The following is a 15,507-nucleotide window of genomic DNA, read 5'->3' as shown; positions in this document are numbered from 1 at the left end:
CAGTCGTAGTAGCAGTCACAAGAACATGCTTGGTAACAGTAACCACATCCACGGACGTCACCCACTTCGTGACGGTGGCCACACCACCAGCACCCTCGGCCCCAGCCGTCGTCGAAGCAGGGGCAGCTTCGGTTTCAGTTTCGGTGGCCGCCGCAGCGGAAGTCATGACTCCGCCCCCGACAGTGGTTTCTTGCCCCGCCGGTAGGAACAGGAACAGGAACAGGAACCGCACTGTCAATGCTAGACGCAGAAGCAATAGCGGTATTCTGGCTTGGCGCAGAAACAACAATGCTGGAGGAGCCGGGGCCGCTGCCCTGCGCAAGGATGCGTGCGACGGCAGCCTCGGCGGCGATCATGACGATGGCCTGGGTATTGCCGGTTGGGAGGTCGGGGTGGATACTCGCGTCGACGATGTACTAGTAATCTTTTGTCAGTATACTGCAGTGGACTTGGTAAGATGCCGGGGGAAAAGAAGAAACCTACCAAGTTATCGGTACCGTAGACCTTAGCGTTGGTATCCACGACGGAGGTGCCATTCCGGCGGCCGTCATCGGTGCCCATCTTGGCTGTGCCGACGAAGTGGTCGCCGCTGGTCACTTTGGCGATGATGTCCGCCGCGGAGGTGTGCTCCTGGACGGTGTAGGAGGCGTTCTTGAGGTCGTCGAGGAGCTCTTGCAGGAACGACGTGAGTGCCTCCTTGTCCTCGAGTGTCTGCAGCAAGGGGTCTGTTTCGATGGTAGTGGAGCCGGCGGCGTTGATGCCCAGGACGCCGGAGGAGGTGGCGCCGTGTGTGAGGTAGAGCTTCATGGTGATGATGCCGTCGCCGCCGGGGCTGCAGGAGGCCTGGAAGAAGCGGGTGACGCCGTCGGAGGCGACGTTCGAGGTCCAGAATTGCAGGCGGTGGCCGCCCTGGGTGAGGATGCCGGAGCCGCTGGCGTACATGCGCTGCGCGAGGGAGTTGGTGGCGGGGATGACGCTGGAGGTGTTGAAGGCTGTGAAGTTGGCGCCGGTGTTGACTTTGACGGTGAACATGGGGTGGTCCTTGAGGTTGTGGCCGACTGGGAGGTTGATCCAGTCCTTCTGAGCGGGTAGGGTGATTCCGGTGCTGCCGCTCTGGACGGTCTTGATCTGCTCGGCTGGGCCGATGCCAGAGTTGAAGAGGATGCGAGGGGTGGATAGAGCACCGGCCGCGAGGATGACCTTGCCGCCAGGACGGATCCGGATGACCTCAACACCGCCGGAGGCGTTCTGAACCTCGACGCCGGTGACGTGGCCGCCAGTGCGGATCAGACGGCGGACTGTGGTCTGCAGACGCAGGGTGAAGTTGTCCTTGTTCTGGACCAAAGGGAGGTAGGAGCGTACAGGACCAGCTCGGATGCCATTGGCGACCGACCAGGACGGGTAACTGAACGCCTTGTGCTTCTCGTTGGGCTGCTTGTGCTGATCAACAGACTTCCATCCGAGACTGCTCAAAAAGGAAGACAGCACTGTGTACATGCCCTGGTCGTAGCGGCGACCGTCAGCGGACGGGAGCAAGCTTCCGGGGTTTCTCTCGTAGAAGCGGGCAGCGGCACTCTTGACATCTTGCCACTTCCAGCCGGCAGGCCACTTGTCGTCAAAGTCGGCTTCCTGTGGGTAAATCAACGCCATCGCGTTGACGATAGTGCCGCCTCCCAGAACACATCCAGCCATGCCGGGTGTGTCTTCGCACAGGTAATCCCCAACAACACCCAGGCTGGTCAGTGCCTGGTTCAAGGCCGGAATGTCCACTGGCGCCAGGGTCTTGTTCCATGCAAGAGCGTCAGAGGCACCCATCTCGACTGTCGGGGCAACTCCACGCTCGATCAGCAGAACGCGCTTGTTTGCCTCTGCCAGGCGTTCCGCAGCCACGATACCAGCCGCACCACCTCCCACAACGATGTAGTCGTATGTGGAGTTTGAAACCGTCGGGGTCACGCTGGCGACAGGGCTGCGACTAGGGGACGCCGAGACGGATGCAGACGCGGAAGGAGTGCTGGAGGGCGATCCGCTGGTCGGCTTGGCCATGGCAGCCCAGGTGGAGTACTTGGAGGACTTGGCCTGGCCGAGGAGCATCTCAAAGCTGCCAAAGCCAGCGGCATGGTATGTCAGAGCCGCCGAGGCCGAGGCAGGAGTGGTAGGGCTGGTCTTGCTGAGGGCCCAGCCAAGGAAGTACGTTTCATCTGTGGCGTCGAACGTCGCTGGCTGTCCGAGGATGCAGCCACTGCAAAGGAACGTATAAGTGAGATGAGTGCTGTTCACAGAAGTGCCATCGGGGATCTCGGTGAGGCTGGCGTCTCCGCTGTACACTTCCGGGTTGGCGTAGTTGGTTGTCTTGCGCAGACTCGAGACAGCCGAGTTCCCATTCGGCCAGGCAGCGATCAAAAGAGCTGAGGTCATGGAGCCACCCAGACTGACACCACCCCATCCTTTCGAGCCGTCCAGCGGCACCACCAGTTGACCGACGAAGTCCGTTCCTACGGTCTCCGGGAGGGCTAGACCGAAGCAGAATCCGGTACTCTCATCGCACCATCTCTGAAAGTCGATCCCGGATGCCGAGTCACTGTAGGCGGACGAATTGTAGTTCGCCGCAAAGGCGCCGAGCGTCGAGCTGAAGGCTACCAAGCCACCGAAAAGAAAGGAACGCATTTTTTCTTCAGCCGATCAGAACGAGAAACAAAGCAAGGCCGCAAACAACCAGCGTATGCTAAGACAAAATCTGATTTTGAATGAAAGGAACGGGATAGCCGACCCAGCAGCAGCCCAAAAGCGAATGACGGCTAGAATCGCCGGAAAAGGAAGAAGAAAAAAAGAAGCGAATGAATGGATAAGTGATCAGCTGAATGGACAGCCATCATGGCGAGGACATCATTCATATACACACCCATGTCTCAAGCACGGACTAGCCCTCGCACGGAAAACGACCGAGAAATGAAGGACGGACGGCACCCGGTGGATTGGAAGAATTAACCAGGTGGGCTCGTCAACGGCTAGACTAGAAGAAACCGACAAAACCACGACTGCTTCTCCGATGGAACGAATGTCGCATGCGCCAGCAGGAAATAAGCAAACCAAGAAGCGCCGGCAAATGTCAACTTGCACCGAGTGGGACGCGCTAAGGAGAGCTAGATAAGTCTGGTTTCATATTTCAACGTCGGTCGTTTGAGCCGGTAACCCTCGATACCAATATTGCCCACATTTCCATCTAATCGAAACAGTGCCCCCCCCGGGACGTTGATTATCAAGTGGATGGATCACTAAAGTATTGTGGTTGATTGGTCGACTGAGTCAGGATGCTAAGATGAGTGTGTCGGAGCTGACACAACCCGCAACGACAATATGGTGATATTAGAAGATCGAAACTCGAAAGTGCTGCCGGTGCAAAATGTCGGTAGTCGGACAATGTAGGATTACTATTGAGATCAGTCAGAATAGTATGATGCCTGGGGAGAGCTTATCCTGTTAACACTAGGCTTGACTAACAGCCCTACTGCCAAGGTGGCAGTCGTCTAGTCTCTCTCGAGTCTTCTGTGATTTGATAGAAGGTGGGTGGGTCGGTCGCTGCCAAAGGCACAAGCACCAGACGACCACTGCAAATCATTGACCCGCAAGGTGAAAAGATGAAAATTGAGTCATTCAATTAATCTATAAGAGGCCAGAGAAGCCAACCTAAACTGTACATTTTCCCGGGTCCTCCTCACTGGAGAGTGAAATAACACCACGGACGATTCATCAATTGAATACGATTTCCCCCATTTAGACCAGTCGGGAGCCCAAAGAACTGAACTGAAGATGAACAACAAAATCATGGCAATAGGACAATTTGTTCAAGAGGGTATGAGAAGAGCAAATTACAAAAGGACGAGACCAGCGCCGAAGACGGTGGACAGGAGAGAAACCGCACCGACGACAACGGGAGCCATGGTTAGGCTAGGGACAGTCAGGCCAGCTGCAGCGCCCTTGGAAGAGGTGGAGGTGCCGCTGCTGCTGCTGCTGCTTCCAGTGGCAGAGCCAGATCCGGGCTCAGCAGTGGCAGTAGACTCGGTACCACGGTCCTGGCTGCCAGAGCCGGCGAAACCAGGGCCCTTGCCAGCACCCTCGGTCATGTACTTCTTGGCAGGCTCGGGGATGGCAGGCAGAGCATCGCTGTCAACGTCCCAGTTGGGAGAGTCCTTAGCGGGGCAAGGGTTGGCACCACCAGTCTTGTTGTAGTTGCCGTCGCCGGAAGGGTTAGAGGTCTTTTCGAACGCGGTCTTCAGAGCGTCGAAATCTGGGAGCTCCTTGACGTCGTTGCCGCTAATCTCCACCAGACCGTAGTTGCTGGCCTCCTGAGAGTACTCGTACACGAGACCACCAGAGTAGACAGCAGTCATGTCCGTGGAGTAGAGGGAGCCGACTTCTTGGAATTGACGCTTGTTGGTGTTGCAGCCGTATTCGGACAGGAAGAGAGGAAGACCATAGCCAGTGAAGTTCTTGACCTTCTGATCCCAGCCCGAGGTTGTGAAAGAGGAGGGATCACACCAGGAGTAGTCGTTGAAAGCGAAGAAGTCACTGCGCTCGTCATCGGTACCGCAGTTCATATACTGCGCCATCTGAAGACGGTTGGTGTCGATATCGGCCTAGAATTGGACCAGTCAACAAGAGGTCACGAGTCACCTGTATGTAGCATAGGGACTTACAGCAGAGTAGCCGACAGGAATCTCACGGTAGTTGCGGCTACGGATGTACTGACGCAGATCACGAGTGACGGCCTTGACATAGGGAGCAGCAGAGGAAGAAGGGCCATCGTTGATAACCTCGTTACCGGAGAAGAAAGCGAGGGTGTTCTTGTAGCCGGCGAAAGCATCAACGGTAGCGAAGATGTACTGGAGGTAGACATCGTTGTACGACGCCTTGGGCTTGGCGCGGTTGATCGAGTACTTGGGAGTGTTGACATCGAGCACCAGGTAGATGCCAGCATCAGCCAGGGCATTCATACACTCGTCGTGGTTCTTGGAGTTGTCGACCGAGTAGACACGGATGGTGTTCAGACCGAGCTCCTTGAACTTGGCAATATCACGCTTGCAACCATTGGCATCAGCGATGGGGTCAGCCAGGTCGGAAGAGCCACCGGGCTGGTAGTCGACACCGCGAATATAGAAACGCTCGTCTCCCTTGAAGAAGGCATTACCCTTCACGGTGATGGGAGTGACGTCGTCACGGGCCTTGATGGAGGGAGCTGCCAGAACGGTGGAGGCACCGACGGCGAGAGCCGCAGTAACAGCAGAGACCTTCATTATGAGTGATGTGTATTGGTTAGGGAATCGAATAGGTAGACGGCTCGAAGAGAATGGCGAGACCGTGATTTAACAAAGTCAATGTCAGCGAAGGAGAAATGGAGAAGATTGTATAGTCTAGCGAGTGACGATATCGATTAATAGAGGTATGAAGGACTGGAGAAAAGAAAGGAAGAAGGAAGGATATGAACGACCGAAGGGATATGCAGGAAACAGAAACAAAAGAGGCAGGGAAAGATGGAATACCCATGAAGGGTGGCAGGGTCTTAAAACCAACCAGGACCTATCCCTGAGAGAAACAGGGAACGCAAATAGAATTACGGTACCGTTCGCAGAGTCTGGGGTGCCAGCGGATAAGAATAGCACCGGAGATGGTAATACTTTTACATACACAGGGATAACCTTCCACATTCACAGGTAGACACACAGGACTCGTCATCACTCTGCACTTGATTTGATAAGGAAGACAGCTCTGACCATCTCAGTGGCCATTGACAAGCGATGTGGGGAAAGAGAATGGGCCTTGTCTGACACTCTTGTGGATCGTGGGCTTAAAAGACCCAAAGATCATCCGATCGGCCAAGAGTGAAAGACTTCAGACTACTCCGTACGAAGGAAATGAATTCGACTGTGCGGATGGAGATTATCATTGGGTGGAAAATTCCAGAGTACTACCTCTCTACTTTCCATCCGAGTTAAGCTGAGATTCTGAAACATTCCCAGTGACCATTTATCTACGGTACACAATTCCCGCCGAAAGAGAATAATCCAAAGAGCAGTCACAGCAGCTTGATGATGATTGACCCTGCTGGCTGCCGCGGTGGGGAATCGGCCAGGGGCGGGTGGAGCTTTGGCTTATTGACCCCCAGGCCTCAGAAATAAGGGCTCAGTCCCTGAGACCCTGGATAGCAGTCGCAGGTGCCGATACTTTGCTGCCATCACTATATTTTATTCTACGGAGTGCTAATGACTGTGTAAGAGGAAGATGCTCTGAGCAGTATCATATTTTGTATAAATTCCGTGCATCGGAGGTAGGATAGAGAATAATGCGTGGCCTCGACTTGTGGTGACTAAAACCCACCTTTTCTTGAAGTCCCGACTGAGGCGGGAAAGCAATCCGGCGGGTATTGATTTGACATTAATGGCTCACTACAACAGAGGCAGGGAGATAACATAATCATAAATGCATCAATCCATCTCTCCAATCCAATACTAGATTCTGAAAGGCTTTCAACTTGCCAGCACATACAAACATTGTCTCAGCGTTTGTGTCGTGGTCCGGTCGTGCAACGACGTCCTTGCTTAAGTACCTAGCTAGGTCCTAGATTACTTGCATGACAATACTAGCTGCTGACCCATATCACAGCAAACCTAAATAAAAGAAAACTCTGATGCAAAGCCATTTCAATACCATTTGATGTCTATCTCAATCATTATTCTCAAGAAAGAGTCAAAAACAAGGCCGCTGCATGAAGGATCCTTTGATCCTTCGGCCAAAAATAGGCAAAGCTTGACGTCAATCCATGGGCGCCACCAGCCGCCTAGAAGAATCTGGACTCCGCCTCTGTGATTGGGTGGGGGAAGACAACCACATTCCAAGGAATTGGTAGGACAGGTGAGCATGTTTCATGTCAGCACGCGAACAAATGTACAGAGTACCTGGATATTTAAAAGTGTTCTTGAAATATCAGACTTGATCCTCTCTGGAGAGGTAACATGAATTTGAGGTTAAGTTCGGGTTTCATGGAGTATAGTACTGCCGCTTTCTCTCCCGCTCACTCGACAATCATAATAAAACGCCTATGTATGTAAATCGCTATTGGTCTCTTGGCTACTATTTCATTCTGAAACTCTTAATGTCATTCTCTTAAGTGGAACGAAGCACTATGAATACGGAGTGTCTTATGGTGAATATGATCCATCTGGTACCTAATTTAAGAGCAGATGGAGTATTGTGGCAGCCTGGCTTGTCCTGGCTGGTCTAGACCTGCCGGCAATGTTCAGGGATCCCACCAGTAAAGGCTAGCCCCGTCTTCGAGAATTCCTTAGTCAAAAGGACTCAATCGGCTATCTCTCTTACTTACAGGCGATTTTCGCGCTTAGTATTAGAGTGATTCATCTAAGTCTCTTAAATCTATATTACTGGTTAGACTACATATGAAGACTGGACTGTTGGGGGAAAGCTGTGGTGTCCCTCAACCCAGAGATATATAGCTCCGGCAACTGGAAAGTCCGTGTGGACTACTCCGTAGTCTCCAGTGACAGTGAATTACTAGAAGCAGTATAGTGTTCCTATTTAGGAAAAGTGTGTAGCTAAGGCTTGGCATCTCAGTGCATGGTCTATAAGATGGACTGCTCATCCATCTGGACCATCTCTAGGAGATAGGTAACTCTTATCACTACTTTCCACCCTTTGACGCCTTGTTAACTTAAACTAACTTAACTTACTCAAGGTATTTTTGCTATTAGGCTGGTGTAAGTTGACCAGAGGTTAGGCTGGGAGACAAAGACTGCTTAAACAAAAGCCCATTCCAGGCAGGATTTTTTCCCCTCTTGATCGCGAGTTCGATCTCATCAGAGTAAATGCATCAGACTTTAGCGATGATTGGGTTATATTTTTATTGGATGCAGTTCTACTAGCTTAAGGGCTATGTGGGCTAGGGGAACAAAGACTGCTTAAACAAAAACCGTTCCTAGAAAAGATTTTTTTTCTCTCAATCACAAGTTCATTCCCCGCTAGAGGTATTCGGACTTTCTCCATTGATTTTTATCTTTTTTATCTTGATCGGAAATTTTATGACAGCCTCAAATAAGGTCTATGTATCCTGATTTCTCCCAGCCATCGACAGCCAGATGCTAATAGCTGCAGTTAAGCAATACATCGTCCATGTGCACTGGGGTCAACAACGGCTCTAGTAAATTGAATAGCATTGATAAGCTTAGGATCTTTCAGACTACTGAGGCACCGGTGCATCCTGCTACGTATGAGTTCCTACAAAGGGACAACTTCATTTCACTACGGCTGATTTGCCTGCGGACTGCGGCGGGGATTTTCAACATTTGGATGTTAACACACTTAATGGATGGTCTTCAGGTATCAAGTCTTTTTCTAAGTGGGAGCTTTTGCAGAGTCGTGGAAAATGTATCTCAGATAATTAAGACGGAAGTAGTGGCACCGTTGTTAAGGCACATCATGTCCACTGCTTTCCTGTGTCAAAAGCACTATTTCAAGTCTGCAAAAACTTGAGTTGATAAATGCAGGGCAATGAGTATCAAGCTGCCAACATAGTCAAACATCGATCGCAATACCCCTATCAGGTAATATTATCATCGTGTATTGCAACAACACTTTTCATGAAGTATTCCAATCTATCTTGTCATTGAGATAGCCAATGCGTATCAAAGCGTCCCCACTTGCTGATCAGCTATGGTATGACACAGCAGGCAGCCCAAACGGCGATGACCGAGGCAGGGGTGATGCCTGCCGATATCGTCGTCTACGAGCTACACGACTGCTTCTCAACAAACGAACTGATCCTGCTGGATGCGCCGAGTCTGAGCCTCCCGGAGGGCCTACGACTTGGTCCGTCGAGCCGATGGAAAGACCGACGAACGTGGTTTCGATGAAGAAGTTGCCAAAATGTCGGGATCTGATTACAAACCGGTGGCTGAAGTGCGATATGTGACACCACAGCACGGAGAGTGCGCTAGGAGCAAGGCAATGCGTAGTGGGTACGTGCTGCAGGACACTGGTAAACTGGCAGCCAGGATATAGGAGGGAGACACTGAAGAATGAACATATCAAGCCTTCATGATTAATATTAAGTTATGCAAGAGTTTTGACGACTGGTGTCGCATGAATGATGATTTGGCGACTTGCCGAAGCACAAACTGCTGAGATAGACAAACATTTTGACCTTTTGTCGCAACCTCAACAAATATATACATGGCTCGATTATCACTATTCCTTCCGTTTCTTTTCAAGCTTATTAGTCCCATGCAGCCAATCTAAAAGGCCGATGGACCCGTAGTTCAAGTTGAACTTTTCATGATGCAAGTCGTGCATTTTCGCCTTGTTTTTGAAGAAATCGTACCCACTATGTACTGTCGCGGTGTTGACGAGCTCGTAAGCCAGGAAGGCCCAGAAGGTAAGGATATGACTCCCCAGAATTTGCGGTGGCAAAGTAATTGGAAGCGTATTGGCCACAATGTGTTCGATGGGGTGGGCATACTGCGCTGCCAGTGCGATGGGTGCTGTGAATTTATGATGCCGCTTATGGATTCTGGCGTAGAAGAATGGACTGTGAAGAAAACGGTGACTGTAATAGAAGAGCGCCTCTCTCAGAAGAATACTCAGGATGAAGTCACGAAGGAATTCGGCCAGGGGTGGCAACGACGCTTGAATTCGAAATGCTGAAGTCCCCCGTTTGAGAACAAAAATTTGGAAGAGATGCAGGCCCATGGACAGCATCGAGTTCTGCACCACTACCACGAAGCATTGCCAGATATCATGTCGGGTAGGCTGTCTGGGTGCTGGTTGCAATTTGTGTCTTTGAGAGAAGGACGGGAACAAGGCGTCTAAGGAAAGGTAGCAGAGAGATGGAAGCCAAAAGGAGATGACTTGAACCAGGACTGTGCCCACAAATTCGATTGCCTGCGGAGGATACGAGGCGACAATGTCTTTCCACGTGCTTTCCATCTGGAAGCTTTTGAGGGTAATAGTTCGTTGGTAAATAGAAGCGACTCCGGGAAGCTTGTGGTGAGTGGGAGGGACGTAGTGAGAATGTAGGCTGATAATTAGAGGGATACCTCAGCAAGCTCTTTTCATGGTGCATGGTTTATAGCATATCTGTGAATGTAACATCATATGAGAATCTGGAGCTGTCGAGGTGTTGCCTCGGCAAGCTTCAACATCAGATGGACAAGGATCCACACTGATCCCCGCACGTCTGGGGTGGCTCCGATCCTGCGATAGCCGAACACGATCAACAACCCGCATCGAACTACTCCAAACTAACAGAATACGTAGATACTAACGAGTTCCCCTGCTCCTCAGACAACACTCCAGTCTGCCACTTTAGACGAACCGCGATTGTTGAGTCGAAAGGACATCCGGTCAGGCGTTCATGGAGAGAAAGCGCCAGCGAGTGTTCGTGCTGCTGCTCGACGCAGCTTCCATATGCAGGTGATTCTGCTCTTTCCGTAGCTACTGTTGCAAAATGTCCTCTATAACTCCCCCCAACAAAGGACTGGAATTGTTCCTCAATCACTGCAACACTACTTCTGATTTGAAAGACAAACTGCTTTACAGCTTATCCTTCCAAAGTCATCCTTTCACGAACTTGGCATTTGAAAGATAACAATCGATAAAGGCATGTCGTCGAATTGCCCTGGCGGACGGAAAACTTCTGACAGTTACTCGCAGATGCATCTTATAGGTCCCGCATTCAGCTGCCTTATGCTGGTGGTCAGCGTCAAGGCCCAATATGAGAAGCTATTCACAAGCGGGCCAGCTTTTGTCAACTTCCCGTACCCCACGATTCCTCTCAGTTGTTCCGAGATTGGCCCATCGGGCTCGCCTCTGAATGTTGACCATATGGAAGAGGGAGCAGGATTCTTTCCAGCTCTGGAATGGCCTTCTCCCGCCGGAAATATCCGAGAATACCTCCTTGTGGCCGAGGACCCTGATGCTCCTCTTCCCCATTCGGTCATCCACGGGCTATATTACGGAATCCCACGCGTTTTCACCGGACTCCAGCATGACGACTTCCAAGTGAGCAGAACCCACAATGACTCGTATATGCTCGAAGACGGATTCAAGTACGGGAAGAACAGACGCAATACTGTGTATCTTCCGCCCAAGTCAATCCCGGAAGATGGTCCCCATCGTTATTTCTTCGAGCTCATCGCTCTGAGTGCACCGATTGATCGAAGCAGGCTGAGCGACAGGGCGACCCTGAGGGAGATTGCCGATGCCATCTATGGCAGGGTTGTCGGATGGGGTGCCTGGGTGGGCATTGTCAACAATAACCGTATTTCGATTGTGAGAAATGGTTCATAGAGTGTCTGGTTTTGCTGTGTTTCGAGATTCCCGGACAACATGCTCCTGTATTGACGATTGGCAGTGACAGCACATATTACTGGCTTTGTCCTTGAAGCCGTTCTATGTCTGTCCGCTTTCCATAGTTTCTTTTTGTCAAGTCACATTCTATTGTTAGACCAATCAATCCGAAAGTCTAGCAAAATCAAGAACCTTAGAATTACCAGCTGCATACTGTTGTTCGTACTAAGGCAGGTTGCTACCTGAATCAAAGTCGATTATCTCAACAGTCAGACTAGAATGCTCTCGTCGATTGAATCAACCTCGTCATACGGAGTAGTGCTGCCAGATTTCAGTCCTAGACTTAATTAGGGATATTTATAGAAAGTAATACGTTTTGGCAAAAATAGTGCCGGTGTCTCAGACTATTTGGAGAGAGAACCAATTTGTGGCCCCGTATGGCGGGTTATGGGTGCATCTACCATAAAGAGAGAGGGATGTCATGGCATTCTGCATAATACCGAAGCACGATCTTGTCAAACAACAAAAGTACCGAGTTTCACTAATTTGCTTGTGCTGATGGCCTGCGAACTGCAGAGGTACAAAGATGGACTTGGGCTAATCCAACAGTGTAGCAATAATAATGATGGGTAAAGCAATAATTCCACTAGCCTGAATCCTGAAAACAACTGGCGATTCTCAGTTCAGTAAGGACCAATCATATCATTGATGGTGTAACCCCACCCAGGCAAGCCACTGCCGAAAAAATAGCAGATCGGGATTCTGTTGGAACCACGCAAGTCACAACTCGTCCCGATGCGGCATCAGGCAGACAAGCTCCTTATCCGGTTCAGTAACCATGCGATTCAGGTTCAACATTACATGATCCAGGGATGCTTTGCTGTTGTTTTTCCTGGCCTGGCTTTTTTTTATTCCACTTAGCTTCTGATGGATACTAATGCCTTCTTAGCCGCACTCCGTCCCAATAAATGCGGTCGCGTCAGAGTATTTACGGAGTAGAAACGCCAACAATGGCTAACTATCGATCAATTCTTGCGTAATCCTGATCTCATGCTTGTGTCCTGTTTGATTGGCTGTGAGAGGCTCGGTGATGATGTCGCATCCGAAACCGAATCGGACAGAAACCTTGTGTTACGGATTAGGCCGACTCCCTCACTTGGAACTGCATGTGTTGGGCCTTTCCCCCCTCCTCTTTTCCCTGGTTTCATTAGTCTCTAGTATCCATTGTTGTTCAATTACCAAGTCCACTTTGAGACATGAAAATAGTAAACAAGAGCAATATTATTCAACAACTTGGGTAGATGGACAAATGCTGAGTCATAAGGCTGTTATCAGAAGCCGATACGTACTATTGACAGCAACGGAGGTTACTTATTCTTTTAGTCAGGTGTATATGCAAGGAATGAATTGCAGTGTTTTGTCGGATAAGAAGCAAGTTGTACTGAGTAGCATTGCCACCTTCTAGTCTATTATTACTGCTAGGTATCAGCCTTTGTTTTGCTGATGTCTTTTTTTGGTGGTAAAAAGTCCGAGTTCTCCTCGGGTTCCATGGCTGATCCACTGATAGTACCAAGGCGCACCGTCCTGATTGGTCGGCTATTCTATGTTCGACTGAATGCGAAACCGAAACAAACGACTTTTGGAGTCACTAAGTAGCTACTAGGCTTAGGCCTTCACTAGTCTAGTTTTTTTCTACAGTTACGTATCCTGCATCCAAACCGGGAACAAACAAAAGGACCCGGACGCCTTCTGGGGGCTCTTCATCTTCTCTTCTTGCATATAATTCTCTTTTCATTGCAAATTGGCGTCCGACTTGCTGCAACTGCTATTCGTCAAGCAACTTACCTGACGCCTACCGGTTGCTAATCCTAGCAGTTGATAATCAATTGTCCCACAGCATCGCATCTCCTCGCATTATCTCAGCCTACTGCTGAATCAGGCGATCTTCTGCACTTTATTCAATCTCAATCCTCTCCCCTTCCGTTACCAATTGCGAGGTCCCTCAGTCCGTACCTTAATCATCATGACTCCGTTAATTCGCCTGCTTTTTGTCTCTCTGGTTGCATCGTCAGCTATCGCAGCTCCAGCTCCCGAGCAGTCCGAGCCAGTGCCGATTCCTAACGAGGATACCTTCTCTGAGAACCTGAACAATATCAACGAAAACTCGATTCACAGAGCTCTGCATCTCATCGACCGATTTCGCCATGGTGTTTTCCCCACTGACAGAGACGCCATTGATGTCATCCAGAGAGAGGATCGGTCACTGGCAGCACATCTGAATCTCGCAAGAGATATCGGCAGTAACGCCACCACGTCCTCGCCCAACCCTCCTGCAACTACGACCCAGCCGCCTACGACTACTACTCAGCAGACCACTTCGGAAACGACTACCACCCCCGAGTCACATACGACGACTTCCACCCCATCCAACCCCCTCCTACCACTACCGAGACGCAGCCTACTACTACAACCAGTACAAGCGAGACCACAACGTCAACTACTCATGACACCCCTGCCCCCACCACAGCTACTACCACCACGTCGACTACCAGCTCAGAAACCCGCACAACTCTGACAACTGCCTCCTCCACAAGCGAGGGTCAAACCACCAGCAAGCATACTACCACCCGTACCCCTTACACATCGACGTACAAGAGTACCACCACCCTCCCCAATGGCCAGCAGAGCACCGTCACGGCCGTGACGGTCGTCTACCCCACGGATGACAGCTCCAACCCAGGCGCCACAGGCGCCACGACAACCGGACCGGCCCCGGTCTGCAAACCGGCAGTGCCGCATCCATCACCGGGCTCCAGAAGGAGCTGCTCATCATGCTTGGAGGCGCGGCCGCCGTGGCCATGGCTCTCTAGACAGCCGGACAAGTTGGCAGTGTCACCTCGAACCCTATATCATCCTATTACGTCCGAATATCCTGGTTTTATGGTTGTGCTCACAGTTTGCGTTTTATTGCATCTGATGGCGTTTATTCCTTGTTTAATATTTACTCATGACATGACTCCGACCTTTTACGATCCTTTGCATGGTCTCCGGCGTCCGACTGTTGTCTCTCTTTTCGAATATCTGGTCCAGATGGTTATATCAGCGGGTTATTCTTGTTAATACCTTTGCTTTTTTAGCGTATCATGTCTCTCCTTATCATTGCCAGGCCATGGTGGTTCTGTCTTGTCCATAAACGTGCATATTTGCAAAGCAGTTGCGTCTGAATATGGGTGCTTCATCTACTTCGATAGCTGATACCAGTGAAATAATTACAGCTCCTCGAGGAAGCCACTTCCGGTCTCTCTCCACATGTAGACAGCCGTCGAAAGAAAAAAAGCTATATGCAACTCCAGATCCGTCGGGTATGTAGATGTATATACGTAACAGATATCTTTACCGCTCTTCGTAAAATGATCAAGAAATGTCGTGTTCTCCCCTCATCGTTCCCTTCGCGTTCCAATCACCGACTAACAGTCCCCTGCCCCTGCCATCTCTCCTCCTCAGTCCAATATCGGACGATACTCTCCCACGCTGGTATGTCCCCGTCGCGCAGCAGCGCCGCCACATCGACGTTCAGCGGCGAATCCGGCCGCGGGTCCGTGAGCAACTGGTGGATGGCGGTTAACGTCGTCGAGAGTGTGTAGACAGGGCTCCAGTGCTCAGTCGTCAGGAGCGTGAGGCATATCTCGCCCGTCGTGAAGGAGATATTGGGGTGGGAGATGCGAGTGGTGAAGCGGATGTTGGGCGGCGCGAGGGGGTAGTTCGGCGGGATGGCGATTTTGAGGCCCCAGAGACCGCCTGAGATATCCATATGCGTTAGCATTGCGGAGGTAGATATTAAGATAAAGTTATGTGGAAGGGAAGGTATGCCGTTGTTGGAGTGGGAGGGTGAGATAGTGTCGGTCGGGGGACGGCGACCAGCGGCTGATTTGATTAACTCACCTTCGTACGGTGTGCCTTTGACGCCTTTCAGGACTGCTTCCCAGTGTAAGAGGTCATCTTCGTCTACTGGGCCGAGATGGAGCAAGGCCTCGTTCGGAGATTTGGTGTAGTCTTTCAGTTCGCGAAGGAGGCGCTGGGTCGTCGAGCTTGACGCCATAGCAGGCGGTTCAAGGAATGTGGGAGCTGCGGGCGCAATCGATGATCAACGAG

At 50.8% G+C, this 15,507-nt stretch overlaps 7 protein-coding genes across 7 annotated transcripts; 3 read left to right on the top strand and 4 right to left on the bottom strand.

Moving 5' to 3' along the window:
- Window positions 1-236: 236 nt before the first annotated feature.
- Window positions 237-2,667, bottom strand: P174DRAFT_398518 (putative cellobiose dehydrogenase; the record flags this gene model as incomplete). The annotated part of the gene is made up of 2 exons (XM_024823841.1): window positions 237-416; window positions 484-2,667. Coding segments are annotated over 2 exons (2,364 nt in total), but the record flags the coding sequence as incomplete, so codon positions are not given.
- Window positions 2,668-3,703: 1,036 nt separating this feature from the next.
- Window positions 3,704-5,437, bottom strand: gel1 (1,3-beta-glucanosyltransferase gel1). Its single transcript, XM_024823840.1, has 2 exons — window positions 4,698-5,437; window positions 3,704-4,637 (listed from the first exon to the last, which is right to left on the bottom strand). Exons 1-2 carry the CDS (start codon window positions 5,292-5,294, stop codon window positions 3,870-3,872), a joined length of 1,365 nt encoding a protein of 454 aa, XP_024686602.1. The 5' UTR covers window positions 5,295-5,437; the 3' UTR covers window positions 3,704-3,869.
- A 3,286-nt stretch (window positions 5,438-8,723) lies between these two features.
- P174DRAFT_436405 (uncharacterized protein) lies at window positions 8,724-9,012 on the top strand (the record flags this gene model as incomplete). The annotated part of the gene is made up of 1 exon (XM_024826034.1): window positions 8,724-9,012. One exon carries the CDS (start codon window positions 8,727-8,729, stop codon window positions 8,919-8,921), a length of 195 nt encoding a protein of 64 aa, XP_024686601.1. The 3' UTR covers window positions 8,922-9,012.
- Window positions 9,013-9,092: 80 nt separating this feature from the next.
- Window positions 9,093-10,274, bottom strand: P174DRAFT_499747 (sterol desaturase family protein). Its single transcript, XM_024830925.1, has one exon. It carries the CDS (start codon window positions 9,991-9,993, stop codon window positions 9,256-9,258), a length of 738 nt encoding a protein of 245 aa, XP_024686600.1. The 5' UTR covers window positions 9,994-10,274; the 3' UTR covers window positions 9,093-9,255.
- Window positions 10,275-10,305: 31 nt separating this feature from the next.
- On the top strand, window positions 10,306-11,547 carry P174DRAFT_436402 (YbhB/YbcL family Raf kinase inhibitor-like protein). The gene is made up of 2 exons (XM_024826033.1): window positions 10,306-10,666; window positions 10,720-11,547. The coding sequence occupies exon 2, from the start codon at window positions 10,720-10,722 to the stop codon at window positions 11,353-11,355; it is 636 nt and encodes a 211-aa protein (XP_024686599.1). The 5' UTR covers window positions 10,306-10,666; the 3' UTR covers window positions 11,356-11,547.
- A 1,340-nt stretch (window positions 11,548-12,887) lies between these two features.
- P174DRAFT_436398 (putative GPI anchored cell wall protein (Dan4)) lies at window positions 12,888-14,669 on the top strand. The gene is made up of 3 exons (XM_024826032.1): window positions 12,888-13,755; window positions 13,830-14,130; window positions 14,172-14,669. The coding sequence occupies exons 1-3, from the start codon at window positions 13,379-13,381 to the stop codon at window positions 14,223-14,225; spliced, it is 732 nt and encodes a 243-aa protein (XP_024686598.1). The 5' UTR covers window positions 12,888-13,378; the 3' UTR covers window positions 14,226-14,669.
- Window positions 14,670-14,815: 146 nt separating this feature from the next.
- Window positions 14,816-15,454, bottom strand: pex4 (putative ubiquitin conjugating enzyme (UbcJ); the record flags this gene model as incomplete). Its single annotated transcript, XM_024829362.1, has 2 exons — window positions 14,816-15,153; window positions 15,298-15,454. The coding sequence occupies 2 exons, from the start codon at window positions 15,452-15,454 to the stop codon at window positions 14,816-14,818; spliced, it is 495 nt and encodes a 164-aa protein (XP_024686597.1).
- Between the last annotated feature and the right edge of the window lie 53 nt (window positions 15,455-15,507).

This window comes from Aspergillus novofumigatus (genome assembly GCF_002847465.1).
Source record: "Aspergillus novofumigatus IBT 16806 chromosome Unknown P174scaffold_1, whole genome shotgun sequence".
Classification (NCBI taxonomy): domain Eukaryota; kingdom Fungi; phylum Ascomycota; class Eurotiomycetes; order Eurotiales; family Aspergillaceae; genus Aspergillus; species Aspergillus novofumigatus.
This window is presented reverse-complemented; position numbering and strand designations above follow the sequence as displayed.

What these genes read in the sequence shown, in the direction of transcription:
- P174DRAFT_499747 (XM_024830925.1), bottom strand. Translation starts at nt 9,993, where the DNA reads ATGGAAAGCACGTGGAAAGACATTGTCGCCTCGTATCCTCCGCAGGCA.
- P174DRAFT_436402 (XM_024826033.1), top strand. Translation starts at nt 10,720, where the DNA reads ATGCATCTTATAGGTCCCGCATTCAGCTGCCTTATGCTGGTGGTCAGC.
- P174DRAFT_436398 (XM_024826032.1), top strand. Translation starts at nt 13,379, where the DNA reads ATGACTCCGTTAATTCGCCTGCTTTTTGTCTCTCTGGTTGCATCGTCA. An exon ending in GAAACGACTACCACCCCCGA is followed by an intron (nt 13,756 to 13,829) that starts GTCACATACGAC and finishes TACTACAACCAG; the next exon opens with TACAAGCGAGACCACAACGT. An exon ending in CGACAACCGGACCGGCCCCG is followed by an intron (nt 14,131 to 14,171) that starts GTCTGCAAACCG and finishes ACCGGGCTCCAG; the next exon opens with AAGGAGCTGCTCATCATGCT.
- gel1 (XM_024823840.1), bottom strand. Translation starts at nt 5,294, where the DNA reads ATGAAGGTCTCTGCTGTTACTGCGGCTCTCGCCGTCGGTGCCTCCACC. An exon ending in TTCCTGTCGGCTACTCTGCT is followed by an intron (nt 4,638 to 4,697) that starts GTAAGTCCCTAT and finishes GTCCAATTCTAG; the next exon opens with GCCGATATCGACACCAACCG.